Here is a 14,956-nt window from a genome sequence, read left to right as displayed (position 1 = left end):
CCCACCCACCACAGACGACACTGGGTCAGGTGACGCTGCCAATAAAAGGGGCGAGCGCACGTGCTCATGGCCATAGTTGTACCATATAACTAGTGTCCTGTGTCGTCTCTTACTTCACCATGTGGGCCTAGGGCCCCATCACCACAAAAAGTACACTAGGAAAGAGCATCAAAACCCTTGTACTCTTGGAGTGCTTCGATAAAAAGAAAAGTAGTTCTTTAACATCAAGCACAGGTACCAGGCAAACACACTGTAAAGTGGATATGCTCCACGGGAGGAACAAATACAAGGTGGAGAACCAGGGACAAAAATAAGTAGGCAAATAAGAATGACAAGGAAAACCAAACGATGAAAAAGGAATGGGCAGGCGCCAAGAACCTCTATTTTCTTGGTAAAATTCAGTCCCTCCATCACAATCAACACATTAATAGAACCTGTTTTATAATGAATTTAGACCCTAGTTAGAGGGCAGAAAAAAACGGGCTGAAAGATGTTCCTGTGCCTCTACTAGATATTTTGCATTTTCTAGGTTGAAAGGACACATTATTCCAGTTTTGCACCTTAACGCATCAGTAAAAACCCAAGTGTGGTAGTATTTTTGCAGTAGTATTTGTTTGCTTCAATGACCGGCCTGGCATAAAGCAATCAATAAGAACTTGCAAAGGAAAAGTCCAAACTTGGTGAACTGGCAACAAGGCGGGGTCTGCCACCTCTACAACCAATGAAGGCAGAGGCATCCAAGTGAATAACCACATCCCCTTCCTCTTCACTTACTAATGCAAATTAAGGGGTCTATTGTTAAACAACCCTCTCCCCAACCAAGAAATATTCAGCCTGTGTATCAGAACAGTGGACGAACACTTAAAACAGTGAACCTGGCAGCAGAGTTTGTCAGTGATTTTAAAATTAACTCCTATCCAAGAGCTCCTGGGGTGGTCATCTGGGGAGGGGTGCAGGCTTTAGTTTTCAGTACAGGAGTATAAGCTTTGTGTTGTAACAGTTCCCAGAATAAGGAATTGGTCAAAGTTTTGATCAAAGTCTTATAGGTGCAAACTCGCAACAACTTCAAATCAACAACATATTTATTGATTCAAGATGCGGATGTGCAACTTTTATAAGAATATTGAAAAAAATGTTTTTAGTATGAGAGCACAAATAAAAAAAATTTTAAAAATGGACCGCAGGTGTGCGTGGGTTACAGAGGTGCGAATGCAGGAGCAGGTGGGGTAACAGAGAGGAAAAGAATTACATTAGGGACAGAGCATCACAGGGGTGGAGGAGAGGAGACATGAAAAAAAGATCGCAGAGCAAGGATGGTGGGGCAGCGAAAAACAGAGGGCAGGGGAAAAAGCACACAAGATCAAGGAGCACACGAAATTGCAGCACAACAGGGGAATGTGGAAAAGAACAGGAGGGCGACAGCAGAGTGTGAGGGAATGCAGGGGAGAAGTACACAAGAGACAAACTGAGCACAGGGGTAAACTTTTGGGAATCCCTAGAGAAAAGGCCAGAGCTTGAAAATTAATGTACTCTTATTAACCAAAATGAAAAAAACAGTACCCTAAAAATGAGCAGTGGAAGGACAGAAACCTATCAGCAAGATAGTATACAGGCTAAACGCTCCAAGGGGAGGACAAACAAAGATGGACAAGCTAGGACAAGGAAAGCTATCAAATAAAAAAACAAGCAAACATCTGTGTCAAAGTCAACCAATGGTAAGCAAAGAGCAATCTGTAAGCTCCTGTAAGTTACTGTTAAGCCCACGATAGGTCGTTTTCAACCAGACAGCTTGCACTGTCTTGTAGGCTTGACCTAAGAAAACAAGAAGAAAAGAAGCACGAACAAAGAAGGAACAAGTGATAGAAGAAAAAACTAGGAAAACAAGCATTTGCAATGCAATAGGTCGCGGGTTAATTACGTTTGAGCTATTGGCATTGCTAAATATTGCAGCAACAAAAGTTATTGGTGTTGCAATATTTAGCAATGCCAATAGCTTAAACTTTAATAATGCAAGACCTATTGCATTGCAAATGCTTGTTATACCCATGTTTTGAAGTTGATAAAGCGGTGTTTAAACGTTTTTATCCCCAGCATACTAGGATGACAAACTGTTATATATCTCTTATAATTCTAGAAAAATGCACTTAATACCGATTTCAAACGAGCAAGATTGCAATGATTTTAATTGTGCAATAAAAATTATTTAACTAGCTATCTAAATCCACTACTAGAAACTCAATGTCCCTTTACATCACTCGTGCAAGTTCCTGCGTTCTCCCTCGGTGAAGGGTTTTCCACCGTCCTCTTCCTCGTCTTTCTGCTTTGTTTGTTTACCCTCTTTAGCACTGGGCAAATGTCTGAAGAAAAAAAAAAGTGCCGGCTCAAATTAAGCACTGAAGAGAGAATTTGCAATATTTGCCTTTGCAATGATGAAAGCGTCTCTTTTAAGACCTTCAGCTGTCAGGGGAAAACAGACTAAAGTAAGACTCCTCCGGAGGCTGGGGACTGCTAAAGACTTGCTTAGCTACCTCCTATCAGGGGATAGGAGTCTCCGTAATGCTTGCACTTGTGAGGGGCGAGGGCACCTTCTGCCAGAAGATTAGTCATTGTAAGGGCGCAGGTGACCAGTACGTGTTACAGAGCAGACACGCATAGAGGATCAGTGTATCAATGTTACTAAGAAAAAGAGAAACTAGCTGAACCAGAGCGTGCAGTGTCTCATTCCAGCGAACAGGTATTCACAATGAAGGAGAAAGGCACTTGGGAACGAAGCAGCCAATCAAGGAACTAGACTATCCCAATCACCAAAGAAGCCTCACACACACAAGATTATCGGAGCAAAGAGGCAAACATCGCTTCGTCTTCTGAGAATAGAGGCATTCACAAGGGCGCTGCATTTTCAAAACTGCAGACAGAGAAACGGAAAACTGGACTTCGTTGTGGCACAGGAAACGGGAAAGTCCACGCTCAAACAGAAGAAACACTAATATGAAACCTACCCATAGTGTTTGCAAAAAGCAGACCTCCTGTGATTCTGGGCAAATCACGTAATCTCCCTGTGCCTAACAAAATGAATGTATGTCCTCGTGTAACGTAACTAGTGCCATGTAAAGAACTCTGTAACCTGATTCGGGTCAAGTTCGCGCTATATAAAAAAAACTGCAAAAAAAAAAACGTAACTGGCAGAACCCCTCTCAAGGAGCACCGAACACACACACATATCCACCGTCTATAGGTAGCGGAGAAACTCAGATGCCTTTAACGCTTGATTGTCACCGAGACTTCATGGGGAACAATGTCAGTTTATTCACTCTGTGTTTACACGCACGTTTAACTACTAGAGGCGCATTATCAGAGATTGGGAACACGTGTCTCGCTCTAACTCAGCGAAAACAAGAGCATTTTGTGTTTCACAGCGCTGACACACTAGAATGAGTGTCTGTTAAAAAACGCAGGGGTGATGAATTTACACAATTCATATGCAACCGCGGCTCACTGTGAGAAGAAGCGCCGTCGCGACAACACTCTAAAGTGACTGCGCGCATCACAAAATTACTTCGCACATTAAACAGTTTTGCTTTGTTTAAACAGAGTAAAAATAAAGAAGAAACATAAAAGCGGGCGTGCATTATTGACAAACGGCTGCACGCATACAAAATGAACAAGCAGTGTCCTGAGCCTCACATATGGTTCGGCAGACCAGGCTCGAAAGCTGAACTCGAGCAGAGGAGATGAGCTAAACCGAAGACAACAAGAACATTTATGGTCGAGTTATTAAGTAAAGTAAGTTATAAGTCTGATTAGTGACTAAGTGTAAAAAAGAAAAGGAAAATACAAGCCAGCAGGACATTTCCATATGAGAAATGCTCGGTTTGTAATTTGAATCCGGCCGCATTCCACGCTCAGACGGGACGAAAAAAAAAAGGCATGGCTGTTTATCAGCGCCGCGCGCCTCTCTGCAGACTCCCCCTGCATTCCAGAGAGGCGCGCGTCGCGATCCGGTCTGCCATGCCATGCTGTGGAGACAAGAACTGGCCGCACGCACAACGTTATCGTATGGGGAAACGCTGCGCGCGGTTAGGTCTTGACTCCCTTCGTCGTTCTGAGACTGCTGAGACGCCGACTATAGTTCTCTGGCGAGAACGCGCTTCACGCGTTTCTAGCCGAGACCTAAAAAGGGGGATGAAAGGGGGTGAAGGACAAGCAGTCTCCATCAATAAAAATGAAAGACACAGAGGAGACCACATTATGACTGGTGGGACGGCAAAAGAACAAAGCAATACAGAACGGGTTTTTGAAGAGCAATACCACGAGGAAACTGGCCCGATTAATAACCGCTCGATGAGTCAATACTCAAAACAATAAGATTTGGTATGGTAAGCTGAACAGCTATAGCATGATGGGGATTAAACAACTAAAAAAGAGTAGAAATGTGACAGACTAGATAAAACGTAAAATCAACAATTTGCAGAAACTAACATCAAGGATGATCATCCTGTCCCTAGCATGCCAACTTTCATAAAGAACTTGTGTATGGTGAGGGAGAAGGGGTACAGTATTTGATGCACATTTTTTTTAATAAAATTACTGCGAGGTACAAGTCAAACATATTGCCCCACAATCAAGACAAGCAAAGAGTAATGGCTTAAGGATCCGAACACTAAATGGATCCAAAACATTTTAGATTTAATAACTAGGTTTATATCTGATTTCTAAAAGCTTCAAATTAATATTATGAGCATTAAATGAAATCTAAATAGAATGCAATATGGAGAAATAAACAAAACGGAATTCATTCAGCTTGAAAGCCTATTGTTATTACGAGATACATAAAACATTATGCACAGATCTAAATCTATTGAAGTTGTCTAAATATAATTTAGACAGGCAAATAAACAACTATGTAACATCATGCCCTGCACACCTTTACATTACCGCTAATATATGCTAAATATTAAGGAATCAAATTAACTATGTATGCTACCATTTTGTGATTGAAGATAAAATAACACTTTTTCTTTATGGGATAGGTACCTGTGATTGTGAAAGCTGAACATCTACAAACTGCGGGAACAATAAGTGTGCATATGTAAGTAGCTTTTCATAATCTTCTGAGGAGATTTCTGAAGATCCCGTTCCAGAGACCTATTGTAAAAAAAAACATGATTAGATGATTTTATTATGGGACCTTCTCTCAAAAAGGCAACAGTTTTGGTACATTACAGTAAATCTATATGTGACCTGACAGAACAAGAGTCTTCAAACAAAATGCAAACTTGAAGTTAATCACGTTGGAGCAATCTAACATTCAAAGTGCATAAATGACAGAATAAGAAAGACAATGGATACATTTTCCACAGTCCCAACACTTGCTCTTTTGCCCAAGATGTACTGCACATTATGTCATGGCTTTATTCCAAGTATACCAGTTTGAAATTCTTCACAGAGCCATTAAATCCTCACTTGCCGTCGCCCACATCCCACTCGCTCCTTCCTCACGGGCTGAGGGGTCGCTCCCAGTGTCCCTCCAGACATCTGGTATTTCAGCGCTGCATTGCTTCTTGTGCCTGTTTTAGCCATTTGTTGTCATTTCGCCTGCTGAAGTAGCGCTTAGCTTCATCTGCGCACTGTTTACCTGCCTGAATTGTATACTACATTAGCGCTCTGTGTGTGTGCTCGTATCTTGCCATTTCATTATACTGCATTGGCGCTCTGTGTATGTGATCGTATTTTGGCATTTTATTTCATTCCGCCTGCTTAGTGCCATTCTAGCGCTTTGCTTCTTTTGCGCTCTGTACATTTGTGTCCGCTTCCATAGCGTTACCAGCGCGTTTACCTGTAGCGCTCCGCTGTGCCTCCCCCCTCCGCCTCCATTTTGTTTGTTGTTCTCGTCGTCCTCGTGTGCCCGCCCCCCAGCTGAGACGCCCTCGCCCCTCCCCCTCCACTATCCATATATGACAGGAGTTCCCGCGCGCAGCGTTCACGCGCAGCGACCGCGCCCAATCCGCGCCGAAGGTGCGCCAAAGGTAAGCCCGTCTACGCCCGTCCGCGCCTGGACCGCGCCCAGCGCCAGACCCCCTGCCCCCCGCGCTGCCCAGCCCCCCCGCGTTACCTACGATGCCGCCACCCTCCTAGCCCTTAACCCCGGTCGCGCCCCCTATTGCGTCCAAGCCGCTCCTGGATACACCCATGGGCCTTTCTCCTGCTACTCCTGCAAATTCAGCGGCACCGACAACATCTCCGCTACGACTACACCACAGATTCCCGACCCCAGCAACCTACAATGCATCCTTCTCAACACCCGCTCGGTCCACAGACACGCCATTGACCTATGGAACCTACTAGACACCGTCTCTCCAGACGTCGCCTTCCTTACGGAAACATGGATGAATGCTTCCTCCGCACCAGACATCACCATTGCCATCCCTGAAGACTATAAGATCACTCGCAAAGACCGTACCAGCCACACAGGAGGAGGAATCGCTATCGTCCATAAGAAATCTATCCGCATCTCAACCAGCTCTGACACCAACCTCGCCAACTCCGAACACCTTCACTTCCAGATCCACATCGACCCCAAGACCACCCTCAGAGGCACCCTCCTCTACAGACCACCAGGACCCCGCGCCAAATTCAGTGAAGACATCACGGACTTCATCTCTCCACACGCGCTCCCCTCCAAAGACTACATCCTTCTGGGAGACCTCAACTTTCACCTTGAAAAGATAAACGACCACAACACCGCCACCCTCGTGGACAACCTCGCCAACCTCGGACTTAAACAACTAGTCACTTCCCCCACCCACATCGCAGGTCACACACTCGACCCCATCTTCTCTTCCAGCAATCATGTCTCCTTCAGCCACACTACGGATCTCCTATGGACCGACCACAGCTGCGTTCACTTCACCTACAACAAGCCGAAACCCATCACCCACTCCCAACCTACCCTGCAAAGAAACTGGAACAAAATCACCACGGACCAAATCTCCGCATCGCTCCTTCGAATCTCCCCAGCCCTCTCTTCCAACGCCAACGAAGCCGCCTCCAACCTCACCCTATGGTTATCCAACACCGCTGACACCTTAGCACCACTGAAAAAACGTCAAAGCAAACCTGGCAGCAAGAAGGCCTCATGGTTCAACGATGATCTTAAGAAATCCAAGAAACTATGCCGCTCCCTTGAAAAAGCCTGGAAAAAAGACCCAACCACCAGCTCCAAGGACGCCTTCAAAAGCGCCACCCGCACTCACCACCAACTGATCCGAAAAGCCAAGAAAACAGCATTCAAAGATCGACTTGACAACAACGCCCACAACAGCAAGGAACTTTTCAACATCGTCAAGGAATTTTCCAACCCCTCGGCCAACTCCAACGACATCACCCCCTCTCAAACCCTCTGCGACTCCCTAGCCTCTTTTTTCCACAACAAGATTGCAGACATCCACAACAGCTTTGACAACCAACCCGGAAAACAACCCACCCTACCATCTGCTGACCATCTTCCCCCCGTAAACACCCTCAACGCCTGGAACCCAATCTCCACTGAGGAAACCATCCGCCTGATGAATTCCATCCATTCTGGATCCCCCACAGACCCATGCCCTCACCACATCTTCAACAAAGCAGACTCCGTCATAGCACCGCACCTCCGAGACGTCATCAACTGCTCCTTCAACTCCGCTACCTTCCCAGAAGACTGGAAACACGCTGAACTCACCGGCCTTCTGAAAAAACCAACAGCAGACACCACCGAACTCAAAAACTACCGCCCCATCTCACTTCTTCCATTCCCGGCCAAAGTCATCGAGAAAGCCGTCAACAACCAGCTCGCTGCCTTCCTCGAAGCCAACAAATCCCTCGACACCTCACAATCTGGCTTCCGAGCAAAACACAGCACTGAGACCGCCCTCATCGCAGCAACAGACGACATTCGAACTCTACTGGACAATGGAGACACAGTCGCCCTCATCCTCCTCGACCTCTCTGCAGCATTCGACACAGTCTGCCACAGCACCCTTCTACAACGCCTCAATAACATCGGAATCCAAGGAAAAGCACTTGAATGGATCACCTCGTTCCTCACCGGAAGAACCCAGAGAGTCCGCCTTCCTCCATTCAAATCCGAGGCCTCTGAAGTCATCTGCGGCGTACCTCAAGGATCCTCACTCAGTCCCACCCTCTTCAACGTATACATGAGCCCCCTCGCGGCCATCGCCCGCCAACACAACCTCAACATCATCTCTTACGCGGACGACACTCAACTGATCCTTTCTCTCACCAAGGACCCCAACACCGCCAAAACTAACCTACACGAAGGAATGAAAGAAGTCGCCGAATGGATGAAACAAAGCCGTCTGAAACTGAACTCAGACAAAACAGAAGTCCTCATCTTAGGTACATCCCCCTCTGCTTGGGACGACTCCTGGTGGCCGGAAGCCCTCGGAAAAGCACCCACCCCGACAGACCACGCACGGAACCTTGGCGTCATCCTGGATTCTTCACTCTCAATGAACAGACAAGTCAGCGCCGTATCCTCTTCCTGCTTTAACATTCTTCGCATGCTCAGAAAAACATTTCGCTGGATCCCCTCCGAAACAAGGAAAACAGTCACCCACGCTCTGGTCACGAGCCGACTGGACTACGGAAACACCCTCTACGCAGGTACCACCGCTAAACTCCAGAAGAAACTCCAACGAATCCAAAACGCCTCAGCCAGGCTCATATTAGACATCCCACGCAACGAACACATCTCTGGTCACCTTAAAGACCTCCACTGGCTACCCGTCAATAAGAGGATCACTTTCCGATTGCTTACACACGCACACAAATCACTCTACGACATCGGACCAGATTACCTCAACTCTCGACTGTCCTTCTACACCCCCTCCCGCCAACTACGCTCTTCCAGCCAAGCCTTCGCCACTGTACCTCGCATCAACAAGACCACCATGGGAGGCAGATCCTTTTCATACCTGGCTGCTAAAACATGGAACTCACTCCCCGCTTACCTTCGCCTCACCCAGAACCACCTGGCGTTCAGAAAGCAGCTTAAAACGTGGATATTTGACAAATAATCCTCCTCCCCTTCCTAAGCGCCTTGAAACCCTCTGGGTATGTAGTGCGCTATACAAATTTTATGACTTGACTTGACATGCATCGGTCGCAGCCGCAGTGGGGGCCGCTCCTTCTCCTACTTGGTCTTCAAGACCTGGAACAACCCCCCCACCCACTTCCGAACAGCACCTTCCCAGGCAGACTTCAGAAAGAGACTCCAGACCTGGCTTTTCGACAGACACAGCATCCTCTGCCTCCAGACACCTCTAAGAGTGACAGTGTTGCACTGTACAAATGCTGATTGATGGACTTCAATTTAAGAGCTTTGACAGTACAAACCCCAAGTGAGATTTTCAAAGTAGTCCAGGGACCTTCTTAGAAGCAGTGGGCCAATGTTTAGGAAAGACTGCACTGCCAAGAAAATTAATGCTCCTGAAAAATCCCTCAGTTGATGATTAAAGTGACGTAGGGCTAGAATGTGAGGAAGTCTGTATGAGTTGGCCCCATTCCACCCGCTTCAACACACCCGATTCAACATTCAAGATCACCTTTTGCAGAATCGAGTGCTAGGACAGTAAAGAACTGAATTGTTACTCTGTCTACTCTTACACCTAGCAGTTGTAAACTTTACTATATTTTGGTGGATCTCTGTGTCAACCTACTTTACTCGGGCACTAGAAAACTGAGGGAGGCTGGACACTACATTACTCAACAATGACAGTCGAAGGGCTGTAGTCATCAGTTGATGCCATCTTACCAGGACAGAGCCGAAGAGGCTTTTGGTGGACAGCGCCTATGTGTAGTCTGTCTGTGCCTGTGTTTTCATTACGCACAGTTGGGGCCAGGTTCATCTCTAATTTCAAGAAAAGATTACCTCAAAGCGATTAATATTTGCTCAACTTTAGGTTGTGTAGAACGTGCATCAGGTTGGCATGCTTGTTTACTAGAGGCCTGTTCCATTTAAGGATCATAGATCTGCAGGCTGTGCAGCTCTTGGTTAAGGAAATTAATTTTGTCGGCAGATCACGGCGTGAACTACAAAGTATAAAGAAGGATTATATTTTTCTTTTCCTAGTCTTGAAACAGCTCAGAGAACTGTGCATCCCAGCCCTAGAACACATTGGTAAGGTGCACACTACTTATGTATGTGTCCTGGTTAATGCAAGACCTGCAGTGGCCAGTTGTTAATAGACAAAACTCACCCAAAATGTATCTTTAATACAGAGATCTGCCAGGCACAGCAAGTATGCTTTCCAAATGCTGGAACCCAGGAAAGAATTTGTCATACGAGGACTGACATGTCTCTCAATAGAGAGGGAAGGTGACTATTATCTTAGGAATCACTTCACAAATAAGACTAAAGAAGTTGTTCTAAGTCACTAAGGCTTCAGACTCTTCCCTTACTTGGAAAGCAACAACCATATGTTTCTATCCTATTCTTATTTATCTATCTTCGTCTGGGCTGTGACAGGAATTTACATATTTACTTGCATTTTGTGGTGGGTGTCTAATATTTCATAAATTACCACGGTGTATGCATGGCGGCAAGAAAGAAGTCAGAAAATAAAAATACCCCCCACTCGAAACATACTTCTAATTACATTGAGCATGTGAAGTGAGCAAATCAGATCCTCCTTAATAAGTTCCTTTTGCCCTCATCATCCTTCCACCTATTGTCCTTCCGACTGTTAAAGTGTACATTTCTCATAAAACTTGCCTTGATTAACAATGAAGAAACCGTTCCGGTCCTTCAAAAATGTGTTTACCTTTTCCGTGTCTGTAGAAAGGAAAATGAAAATGTAATAAATAACGCAGGTTTAACCATCGGAGAAGATGCTTTTTGTATGTGTAAAAAATGAACGTGTAGCTTAAATAAGTAGTAAGCTCTCGTACCTAATGTGCTAACACGAGAAGGCCTGAAAAATATTTTGGCGACTTCGGCTTGATAATAAAATGTGCTGTTCTAAGAGAAATGCATTTTTTGTTTCCTCACACCATAAGATGCATTTCTATTGCTTTCCCACACCATGAGATTTCCTCATTGTAATAAACAATGCATTCTTCTATATTTTATAGTCAATAGAGAGTATCAGCAATGTTGAACATTCTGAAGTGATTGGTTTGCATGCTCTCAAGATTTACCAATAGAAATGTTTTATTGCCTTTGACTAGCCCTTTATTATCCACACAATGGGATACTGACAACAGCCAACAGAATAGGCCTGCAAGGGTTCTTACGAGAACTTTCCCTCATGTACCTAGTGCAAAACATATTAGAAACTTTTAGATAACTGCTCACCGGCGTGAATGTTTACGGTGGGAAATGGGAGGAGAGACAACAGACCATTAGAAAACCCATTTCTTTGGACAAACCGTGCAGAATGTTGCAAATGTTTTCATATATACGTGTTTCTAGTTAGAGAGGTTTTTTTAATGCTTTGGAGGGTATTGAATACCATTCGACTTTATTTTTTCATATCACCTAACCCTCAATGCGTTATGCATTATCTTTACTTTTGCCCAGTGTTGTGTGCTACTGCTAACAGCAATTTCCTATTATCATGACCTTTTGGCAGGGAGACTTTCTCGTACAGCAGATCATAGCTACTGCTGTGATTACTTTTCTTTGATCTTTTGAACAGTTTCTGCTTCGTTCCTGAACTATTCTTTATGGGGAATACATTCTTAAGCTAAATACATGCTCCAGAATCTTGCTCTTTTCCAAGAGAACTCTTTATGGGTTCTTATTTAGGTAACAACTCTTAGATTTAGATAGGGACTATTTCCTTTATGTAACACGCAGTCTATAGTATACAGAATCTAACAAAACCTTTTCTTGATATTTTGTAAATTTACTGAATAAAAACAACAATACTATTAATATAAAAATAATCTCTAAGTAAGAAATAAAACTTTAAAAACGAATACAAACTTCTCATCATTAACTTAAAAATATAGGTTGATTATATTGGAAAGGAAAACTTGGAACAGCTCCATTCTACGACGACGGCCAAGATCCGTCTGCATGAAGACGAAGAAGCTCTAAAGATAGGAGGCTTTTGTTGTTAGTGCTTGGGTCTGCACAGATCATCAAATTGCCCTCCCAAATTTTGGGCGTTAAACACATCTGTTCACCGTTCCATGCATACGTCAATCTGTCCTTCCTTTTACTTATAAATCTACCCACTGATTGCTCCATCCTGCTATACTTTTTTATTCATCCATTGTTACATGTTTTGGCCCATCATTATATTCATGTACTAATCAGTCATTTCATCCATCCATTTATTCATTCATTCATCTCCATCTGATTATTCCTCAGATGGAGATAATTAAATCTCATGAATATCATTTCATCCTTTCTTCTGTTGATCCTTCCATTTATCCATCATTTTACGCCTCAAACAAGTCAGTTACACACTCCTTTCACATTTAGTTTTCTTCCATGTTTCCATGCTGTCCTGTGACCCTTCTTCCCTCTTCCCGTTCTTTCTTTCTCCTTTCTGCTAACACATCTGTTTCCTTCCATTCTTACTTTTTCTTTATTAGCTTTCTCCCATGTTCATTTTGTTTCTGTGCGAGCGAGACTGCTCACCACGCATGGTCGGATTTCTCAATGCGGGCAGTGTCAGATGGTTGCGACCGCTCGAATTGAGAAACCTTTCGTTCGCGTTGCAAAAGCTGCCACTCAAGTTGAAAATATACTCAAGCGTCAGAAAAGAAGTAGCAACCTCTTGCACTGCGCATGGTGCTGTTCATGCTGATTTACAGCGCTGGGCAAACACCAGACGCTGACAATGCGAAAGGTGAGACCAAACACATTCTTCCTCTTGCAGAACTCCACGTAACAATATTTATTTTCCGGAAACTATGCCCAGGCCTACCTATAACGTAGTTAGTTGTGTCGATTAATTTTGTCTTCAAACAAAAGACTATCATTAACAACTAATTACCATTTAAGTGGGACGTAGTTCACCTGCTTACTGGCTCTGTGGCAGTCCCTGCTTATGCTGATAAGTGTGGGTAAGGGAGGTATATTACCTAAGTTATTGCATGGAGGGCATTTTTTTGGGATATCTTGTCCCGTAGCTCTAGTTTTCATTCAGATGCTCATTGTACCCACTCATAAGAGGACACACATTGGAGACCGATGTTGGCAACAAAGGGCAAGATGTTCTTAGTGCTTTAGCATTCTTAACCCCCAGTGAATTGCTACATTTTAAGTTTTACGACCACATATTTGTTTCATATTTACTAAACATATTTAGCGATTCAGATAAGTTTTTCAGAATTGCTAAATAGGCTCAAAAATGTTTTCCCAATAGCTATTTGGAATGGGTACGCATTGGGCAACCCTTTCAAATAGCAATGTGTACCTTGATATTTCAATGGTTTGGGACCATAATTCTAATTGCAAACCACTGAAATACTACAGACTCCTCAAAGACTGAAAACTTTTTTTCAGCTCCATTTTCTTTCAAACAATACAGCTACTTTGTAAACAAAATACAGTTTTAAAATGCAAAGACACCCATGGTTGTCTACTGCCCATGCAGGCCACTGCTTGAAATGGGTCCTGTTTGAAGGGTCACTCCAGATTTTAGGGGCCTATTTACTGAACCCCTTTTTTGCTGGCTGTAGAACACTGCTATCCAGTGGCAAAGTGCTTGCCCTCCTCCTTTCAAAATAGTAAAATTGGTATACACCTCATTGGCTTATTTAACTTACCTATTTGTGCCTGGTATATGGTAGCCAAGTTAAATGTCACCAGTGGGCTGCAGCACTCATTGTGCCACTCACTGCAGTGACAATACAAGCATGACTGCAGGCCTATCACTGCAAATTTGGGCCTGTCAAAATAACCCTTTTGACAGGCCTAACCCGGTCTTTAAAATCTTAAAAGGTCACACCTAAGACAGGCCGTGCTACAGATAGTATAGGGTGCATGGCATTTAAAACTAGGACATGTAAAGTTGAATATTCTACTCTGTAGGGAAATGGTGGATTACCTTATAAGGAAAATGTTACTTACCAGTATGCATCTGTTCTTGGCATGTAGAGCTTCGGAGTTACACACTGTGCATAGATCGTCATCTAGTGTTGGGCCCGGATGTCTGCTGTTTTTGTCCTGAAAAGTCTTTGGAAGTCACAGGATAGCTGACTCCTCCTTTGGACAATAGTGCGCATGGGCATCGGCTCCATCCTTAGATTGTTTTTCGCCAGTAGGGAAATGATGGAGTTTGCAAGAAACAGGAAGGATGCTCATATAAGCTGTATCTAATTAGGATAATACTGGAACAGATAAAGGTAGCCGGGGAGACGGGTGAGCGGGAAGGCAATTGTAAATCTGCAGCTCTACATGCCAAGAACAGATGCATACTGGTAAGTAGCATTTTCCGTTCTAGGCATATGAGCTGCAGATTACACACTGTGCATAGATTGTATAGCAGTACCCACTCTTAGTGGCGACCACCTGTATCTGTTGCAGTAGTTTGAAACTGTTTTGATACAGCCTGGACCACAGTAGCTTGTTGTTTGGTTTGCACATCTACACAATAGTGTTTTGTGAATGTGTGCGGTGTAGGCCATGTGGCTGCTTTACATATGTCATCTAGGGGAATGTTCCCTAAAAATGCCATTGAAGCCCCTATCTTTCTAGTAGAGCGGGCTTTAGGAGGAATAGATAATGTACGTTTAGCTTTGTGGTAGCAAATTTGTATACATTTGACAATTCACCTAGCTATCCCCGATTTTGATATGGGTTTACCTTGGTGTGGTGGTGAGAAAGACACAAAAAGTTGTTTACTTTTACGAAAGGATTGTGTTCTTTCAATTTAGTAAAGCAATGCTCTTTTGACATCTAAAGTATGAAGAGCTCTTTCTACGACGGTCTGTGGCT

General features: G+C 44.0%; 1 protein-coding gene across 1 annotated transcript in view; it reads right to left on the bottom strand.

Moving 5' to 3' along the window:
• Positions 1-14,956, bottom strand: part of TMEM131L (transmembrane 131 like) — a 580,656-nt gene that overhangs the window by 269,267 nt on the left and 296,433 nt on the right. The window contains exon 7 of the mRNA XM_086962316.1: positions 5,035-5,145. Coding sequence (XP_086818442.1) covers positions 5,035-5,145 — 111 coding nt within the window. The remainder of the gene's footprint in view (positions 1-5,034; positions 5,146-14,956) is intronic.

Source organism: Lissotriton vulgaris, chromosome 3_1 (assembly GCF_964263255.1).
Source record: "Lissotriton vulgaris chromosome 3_1, aLisVul1.2, whole genome shotgun sequence".
NCBI classification, from domain to species: Eukaryota; Metazoa; Chordata; class Amphibia; order Caudata; family Salamandridae; genus Lissotriton; species Lissotriton vulgaris.
This window is presented reverse-complemented; position numbering and strand designations above follow the sequence as displayed.